The 8719-nt window shown below is 43.0% G+C and overlaps 1 protein-coding gene across 1 annotated transcript in view; it reads right to left on the bottom strand.

Annotated features, from left to right (window-relative positions):
* The window catches only part of JAK1 (Janus kinase 1), a 436233-nt gene extending 427714 nt beyond the window's left edge, over positions 1-8519 (bottom strand). The window contains exon 1 of the mRNA XM_086953620.1: positions 8032-8519. Within this exon, the coding sequence (XP_086809746.1) occupies positions 8032-8040 (9 nt within the window). The 5' untranslated portion in view covers positions 8041-8519. The remainder of the gene's footprint in view (positions 1-8031) is intronic.
* Positions 8520-8719: the final 200 nt, after the last annotated feature.

An 8719-nucleotide genomic window follows, 5' to 3' on the forward strand; every position in this document is an offset into this window, starting at 1 on the left:
AAGCCACTGTAAAGTGGCCCTGGGAGCACATGTAGTGCCCCCCACTTATCTCAATGCACCGTGTGCCATGCACCATCTCAGGTCCATGGACGTGCAGGAGGTGTTCCTTAACACAGCAGCTGTGCTGCGGCCCGTTTCCTTGGCCACAGCATAAGCCGCCATGATCCAGAGCACTTTCCGATTGCAAGCACGGAGGTCATATCGAAATGCAGCAGTCGAACCACTGCCTGCTTGTTGTGCTAGCTTCTGACCGCCGCAATAGTGGGTGGCTGTCCAACTGGCTGCCATTAAAATCAGCCCCATTGTCTTTTTCACTTTTTAGGGGCAGTATATACCAGACAGGGATCCCCACACCCTTCCGGTGGAAAGGGTATGCTTCTCCAGTCACCTTGCATCTGTTCTCACACTCTCTTCAAGGATGTAGGCTTCCCAATTCCATCATGTAATGGCCACCTGAGTAAAATGTTTCACTTTTGGCCAGTCAATCAGATCGTACTGATTGGTCAAAGGGAACAAAACAACTACCAGGAGTTTTACAATTAAGTCCAGCATGGCTTACTAAATTTTCACTGCCTGGATTTCCATCTTGTGCCCAATTATGAGCCCATTAGAAGGTTTACAAGCACAAAACAGTTGCTGTGCCAAAAAAAAAAAATTATCAGATCTAAAGTAGATCTAGGAAGGGCCACTGGAATTATGCCGCAGGAGAGCACCAAATTATGCATAAATTAACTAAATTATCTGACAAGAAAAGGCAAATTATGTGCCATAATGTAGCTAATTTTCTTTAACCCTTTAAGTGCTGATGACGGAACCGCTCCGTCATCAGCTGCGGGTGCGCTGTGCTGATGACGGAGCGGTTCCGTCATGGCCCGCTCGCTGCTTATGCGCGGCGCGAATTCCGCGCCTGTGCTGAGCGTTCTATTGAGCGGGGTGGGCCATGACAGAACCGCTCCGTCATAAGCACAGCGCCACCGACACTGGTGACGGAGCGGTTCCGTCACCAGCATGCGGCCGCCCCCCCCCCCCTTAGCACTGCGGCGGAATAGCCGCCGCAGTGAAGGGGTTAATACAAGACAGTAATGTCTGGTCAGAATATTTCACCTCATTAGTGTCAATTTACAACCAAATACAAAAATAAGCAACTGAAAGAGGACTCAATTAACCTTTACGTAGGACCTTCCACTGCACGCAAACGTCAAAGTTTTTTTCACTTTTGATCCGTTTGAACTAGAAATACACTTGTTTTTAATCTGCAGATTATGCAGCAGATGATGGATTATGTGGTAAATGCAGCAACTCCACAACTATGCAAAAAAAATGCTATAGGCGCAGAACTGCACAATTCCAGTGCCCCTGCATATGCGGGAAATAAAAAATGATTAATTCGAAACAAAAGACTTTTGAAATACCTATGATTAGATGAAAACATAAAATCAAAGGAATAGTGTGTTACATAAATATCTCTAACAATGCATTGTTCACTAGGAGGAAGGCCATCACAAGACACAATAAACCGCACTTCTTTAAAACATAGTATAGTGCTTGCACATAGTAGTACCTTGGAGGGGGGGCGGGAAGAATTTCCCTATAGTATAGTGCTTGCACATAGTAGTACCATGGAGGGGGGCGGGAAGAATTTCCCATATACAACCATGAATCTTAATTCACCAACATGCCATATTTTGCAGGAATTACACCACACCTATTGGCCCTGATGACATCACAGATTTCACTCAACTGCGCTATCCTTACCTCCTGAATTGCCCTTTATTTGGTCCATGGGCATTAGGGAAAGCAAATTACAAAAGTAAAAGAGGCTCTTGAAATCCTGTGTAATTTCTGTTCCTGGAGCCCACTTTTTCGGTCTGGGTTGACAAGGTAGCTGTTATAAGACATGATGCAATTAAAAACAAGCATTGGCATAGCCAATAGGACTCGCCTTTTGGGACCTTATAAGTGTTTAGCCATGCAACAGTTGATGTTGTGGCACCATGGATATTGTGCTGCATAACAAAATCCTCCTAAGGAGCCAAAGGCGAGACCTATTGCTATGCCAATGCTTGTTTTTAAGGGAGTTTCAGAGACACTCACTGTAGAAAAATGCAAGTTCTGGTGCTGCCACTGGTAAACGTGGCACACGGATGTACGTCTATAATGTACATCAGGTACATTTTACACATGTATAAAAGTATGCACTCCTAGAAATTTGTGACTACAACAACTTTTCTGGAAATTCCAAAAGAATCCTACATTTATACCAACCTTTAGAAGTAAATGTACATTTTACGAAACAGGCCATATGGCTTTATATGCCACTTTGCACAGAATTAATGTATGTGTACAAGTTCTGTAAAAGATGGAGTAACTGACCACTACTCCTGTCAGTACATTTTGTTATATAAGTGGCTGTAATAAAGTACTGATCCCATGATAACACACTTGTCATGTTCTAGATTGCCAAAGAAATAGAAATTGATCCATTTAGTTTCCTTGAGAAGAAGTCCCTTGCCACAGGCTAGGTATCAAAGAGCAGTCAGTCCAGCTTCTGCAGACCTGAGCCCACTGTAACAGGGACCGACAAAATTCTTGAAGGGCCATCGCATCTCCACAACAACCTAGGTAATGTCCCCTGCATTTTAATGTTAAATGATAATAAAGCCATGATTTATTGATAGAATTCTTTTACCAAAACATTTTACAGGAAATTTGAGCAATGGAACAACAATTCTATGAAACGCAGACAAAAGAAAGATAACAAATACCAACCGAAAAAACAAACCAATATGTATGTTATGTAAAGGTGAACTCATGAACAATGCATACAGTACTACGGTAAACAATCAAGCCAAGTTTCAACTAAAAGATGTGGGGGGTGTGGCAGGAGATGACAGACCAACAAATCAAACAGCTCAGCCACATAAGGACAACAAGCTTTGCTGGAAAAAAACAGCACCTCTGTAATCAAATGCCCAGCTGTTAGGAAGATTTATACAAGTGGTTGCAGCCTCAACCTAGCTGATAAATCTTGTGCAATCTCACTTACTACTGGTGCAGGAATTGTTTATTGCAAAAAGTAAAACATTCTTTATGCTTTCTACAATACTCTCAGAGTAACAACACAGTACTGCAAGACTATGCAAATGGAAGAAATGTGCTACACTAATGATGAAAACTTGACAAAATATTAAGAAACGTTTTTCTTTGCTTTTGAGAATGTATATAATCAATGTTGTGCTTGTGGAAAGCATGTTATTTTACTTTACAAAACAAATTCAGGATCAATATGTTTCGCATATATAAAGTGCTTTACTAATATGTAGAAGATGAAATGGTATACCATCAAATGCAATTTAATTTTCAAACATATGTACCATGCTCTCTTAAAACTAAAATGCCTCAGCTCTACCCACATGAAATAATACATTTGTTATAATGTATTTAGGGTGCAATTCACGAAATGTCCAGAAATTAAAAAAATTGTAACTTTGCTCACAGATAATTATTTTTACATTTTGAGTATATTTCCAAAGTTTTGGGAGTTCAAAAATACTTGCATGAGAATTTTAAAAATCTACACGCGTGTAGATACTGGAGTACTCCACTATTTCTATATGTGGCACTGTAACAGCATCTTACATCTGGAAGGTTTTTGTACTATTAAAATGCATTCTTTTTCTTTCACCGTTGGGAAAATGTTGTTTGTTAACGAAAACTCACCCTCTCCCCCCCAAAATCCCCTTCCATTTTAGGAGGATTTCCTTGTTGCTTGCGCCTTACAAACACATTTACTGCCTGCATTTGCAAGAAATAAAATCTGCATGTGTTTCCAGGGTGAGGATATATTTACAAATTATTTGGTGAATACCCTCAAACTAATAAGTGTGCATGTGTTCACTGCGGTTTGTTGGTGTGCAAGCACAGAAACCAGTCTCCAGCAGTAGGCCGGCAGGCGCGGTCGGCGGAACCCTACCGGAAGGAAACGGTCTTCGATAGGAAGGCACTTCTTCTACCCGTCCCCCTTCGTGGCGGTAAATCGAGTAGAGTAGCCACCGGGACCCCATTGAAAAAAGTCTACACACCCGTGGAAGTACTGTTAGGAACTCTAGTGATCCGGCCCACGGAGTTGAAATAAACATAGCACGGATGTGCTCACCGGTTGCTCCGGGTCTCTAACGGATAGCCGGGGGCTCCCCAAAACCATCGGAAATATAGAAACTCGCATATCACCGCTCTAACTGTCCTACTTCCGAACAGAAAATTGCTAAATATTGCCTTAGAGAGTGATTTGTGAATCCATCAAACCCCTGTGCCTGTAAACTCAGCCTGTTCCTACTTTCCTGCTGACTTCATTAGTCCAAGACATCGCAGAATCATCAAACCGTGGAGTCCAGTTAATGAAAATTAGAAACACTGGCCTCCCAGTGCAGCAGAAGCCATCGAACGCTTACGGTCCCTGATAATAGAGATTAGAAACCATACAGATTTTACACTTGTGCCCCTCCCAGTATACTGCCCCTAGCCCTGACGAAGGTGTGGCCTCACTGGCCTGTCACCGAAACGCGCGTCGGCTTGTGTCTCCAGGAATACGGTCATTGTCCTAACTACATCAGGACCCGTAGTAAAAGTCATCTGCCTGGATTAACATCCCGATCCTTGCAACACATTAACCACCTATGTGTTGCACACGCCAGGATTAGAAGTATGAATGGAAGAATGAAAGGTGAATGGTAGAATATGAGATAGAATGAGAAGAGACAGAAGTAAGTGAGATAGTGTGTTTGAAGTGTGGCTGGTACTGGGTAGGTCTTAATGTAGTCCTATCTTCCCCTCCGTTGTTGTCCCTATATAAATGTATGTCTTTTTTATGCACTAAACGTATTATGTGATACTAAAGTACTATTCACTTTTTAGATCTTTGTTATCCCAAAAAAATAAAAACATATATATTTCTAATATGTTTTGTAGAGTCTACTTGGATTGACCTTGTGGTTGCTGTGTACAGTGTCAACTTCTAGGCTAATCACCCCTTCTCGTATACCTGTTGGACCCTCAAGTTAGGGCCTATATATCCCTAGGCAGGGTTTTCTCCCTTGTTCTATTCAAAATTGTTTTTTCCCCCTATGACCTGCCTATATCTCGAAGTTACCCACGGGGAACCCCCTTCTTTTGTTCAAGCACAGAAACACCTGAAAAATCTGCCACTTGTACTAGACCTGCGACCACAGAAATTCCACAATAATGGAAGAATTTTTAGTATGCAAATCCAATTGCGAGAATAAAATAAAATCATTCTCGATTCCTTGAAACAGCAATGAGAGTTTCTAATCGCAAATTATATTTTCGTTCACCTGCCTTGATCTCAGGTGTCCCAAAAGGTTTGGGAATACATGCAAAAACATCCCAATGCGGAGAGTCTCTGTCTCTCGAACCCCAAAGACGTTTTACATGGCAAGGGAAAAGATTTACCTCAGCCATTAGGACTAGGGTGTATTGCAGGAGGGTCGTATCTGGGCTGAACACCACTATGTGGACGTTCCTACAACATTGACCACCTATCAGGCAATTTTTCATGGACTGAGAGGCAAGGAGATTCGAAAATCACATCACCATTTAAGGAAGCAGGATGAACATATGGCGGTTCACGGTGGCTGGTGAAGAGTGGTAAGAGCACCTAAGGCTTTAATAAATTCCCTGATACATCCATAAAAGCTGCGTACATGTATTTTGCTGCTAAGATATATGTTTAAGTTTGCTGTGGCAATCACAAAACAGAAGCATCACTAAAGGGGTCTAGCTCACCTTCACAGGCACAAGGGTGCTGCACCTAAAACAATCTGCGATAAGGTTTGAGCACCAGTTACCAATCACACGATTAACGAAGTTGGGGGACTTACCCATGAATGCCTACTGAAAACCACATGCCTTTGTTGGTTGTTGAACAATTACACAGGTGACAGTCAATCATAATGAAAAGAGATGACGTGTTAACGTTGTCAAAGCCTCGTCCAAGAAAACATGATATTCCAGAGAAATATGGGGTCTAAAAAGAACATTGCAATTACATTTTGAGCCATCTTGGCAAAAGTACTGTTAAAAAAAAAAAGATCTGATTATACACTATCTGAGAACATGTTGAACTTCCTCATTACCTCTTCTTCGTGGTAAACGTGGGTTTGCTATAAAAATCATATTTGATAACGTACGTTTACATAAAAACCGTGCGTCTTCCCATCAGCCAGTGAAAGTTGAAACTGTGGCTGGATGTGCTTTAATGACAAACCGGATACTTGCTCTCTTCCTGTTCAACAAGCTAAGTGTCAACTCCCTTCAGGTCAAAAAGGCTTCATCCCTTTGGGCCAGTGTCTGCAGGTGGGCCAGTGTCTGCAGGTGGGCCAGTGTCTGCAGGTGGGCCAGTGGCCAGTGTCTGCAGGTGGGCCAGTGGCCGGTGTCTGCAGGTGGGCCAGTGGCCGGTGTCTGCAGGTGGGCCAGTGGCCGGTGTCTGCAGGTGGGCCAGTGTCTGCAGGTGGGCCAGTGTCTGCAGATTGCAGTGGCTACAAGTAGGGGAGCAGTTCTCCCCCATAATTTTATTGGGGCAGAAGACTTACATGTCTGTTTCCCCTTCCTTTGGAGAACGGATACGAAAAAATTCTCAACAGGCTGGGGTACAGCATTGCAAGAACTTTAGGCAGATGTTAGGATATTGCAACAGTGACTAGGTACGCTGCACAAATGCCGACTATTGAAACTAACCTATACAGTGAACACCCATCAACGAACGCTTAACAAGAAGTTAATATTAGTTTTTAAAACAATATGAAGGCCAATGAACACACATGAAATATACTCGAATCATGCATGTTGCCCGTGAAGAGCGAGTTGTTATAACCATGGTCGGTGATTTGAAAGACGTAGGTTCATTATACAGAAAGGTGAGTTTCTTAGAATTGTGCAGGGTATTCGCATAGGGGAGTGTGCTCATGAAAAATGTGCATTGAAACTCTAAACGTGTCGGTTCATTCCAGGTATCCATGAGCGTTTAGAAGACTATAGTGTCTATAGTGTGGTACTGCGGCTTTTTAAGCATATCGTTTTCTTACAATTATACATGTGCATGTACACATACAAGCAAGATGATTAGAATGTGTTATAATAACTATAATAATACTAGGTATGACATGGTGACCGTCAATAGGTGCAGTTAGTTATAAGATGACAACGTTACTATACCCACATTCAATCACTGTGCTGCTGCTTTTCAGTAAATAACTAGCGGTGTGCTCTCATTGATTCGGTATACTCTTATTGAAAGAGGCAATCAACTAGGTACATATCGCCAAGCACTGAATGTATGTCTTTGCGGAACACAAAGCTAAATACGATTCCACAACACTTCCTTGCAAACAAACAAAACAGATTTTTAAGAGTGCAAAGGAGGAAACACTCATTCAACGTTGACATATTTGTTCTCTAAATGTGATATTCTGCATGACTAAGCATAGTGTTGAGGCTAGAAGGGCGGACTTCCTTTTAAATGGTAAAATACAGAATATGTAACTGTGTGTGATAATTGTTAACGAGCGAGTCAACAAAGTGGAGAGAATGTTTTTTTTTACTTGCGTGTGGGGCTTACTTCCGCATAACTTCCAAAACGTCCTGGTCCCCAACCCGACTGACAACGAAAGGACCCGATGCGCATACAAGGAACATATACCCCCCTCTGAGAAAATACAACTCAAACACATCACATCAGTGTGTGGTGTAGTGGTGTACTCTGTCAGAACAAGTCGTACCTGAAACCTGACCCTCAGCTTCGCTACATTCCCTTAAGGACAATGCTGCACATTACTTCACAGTCGCACAGAAAGAAAAACAAACAAGGGGCACAGGTCAAGTCCACCGTTAGCCCTCACACCGGACATTTTCCATATACGTATGTCACTGATGAACACACACTGTCGTAATGTTTTACCATTCAGCAACAATCACAGGACAACCCGTCCCAAATTGATCAGAAAGTGCCGATCTTACCTTGCGCATCCCACCAGAAGACCGTAAAATCCGATTGTCTCCGCTTTCCTTGCTACTTGTCCAAGTTCAAGAAGTGAAGGCAAGGGGCGGTGAAAGGAAAAGCTAGTTTGCAGTGATTGACAGGCTACGTAGAGATACTGGGCGGGCCTTCGTGACTGGAGTTCGCTATCAATCATGTGATTGGCCAGAAAGGATGACTGCCTCGAAGAAGAAGGTTCGCCTATCCCGGAAGAGTCCTCCTCCAGCTGCTGCCCCGGAAGAGACGGCCATACCGCCCCAGAAGTATTCGCCTGCAGGTTGCTTCCCTTGGTTGTTGGTTTGTGAGTAGTACCTTAGCAGACCCCGTGGGAAGGTGGCGAGTGTCTCTGGGCCGCGGAGATCGAGAACTCACAATGTAATAATAATGTTGAGAGCAGCCGGAACAAAACCTAACAGGAGGAGTCAGGAAAGGACACAGGCAGTGCCGGGAAATGGAGAACAAATGTTCCGGGAATGTACACATTGCTCACCAGTGAGAAGCGGAGCGGAGCGGGTCACGGTGACAGCCAGCCAATGGTCTGCGAGTGTATTTGCATTATTTTTGAGAAGCTGTCCCACCCCCTTAATTGACAAGGTGAATTGCCATAATAAAGCTGCCTTCTCTCCTTTGTTTTGTGTCTTGAGTAGACCGCTATTCTCTCTTCCAAAT

The sequence above is a fragment of the Lissotriton vulgaris genome, chromosome 1_1 (genome assembly GCF_964263255.1).
Source record: "Lissotriton vulgaris chromosome 1_1, aLisVul1.2, whole genome shotgun sequence".
Classification (NCBI taxonomy): domain Eukaryota; kingdom Metazoa; phylum Chordata; class Amphibia; order Caudata; family Salamandridae; genus Lissotriton; species Lissotriton vulgaris.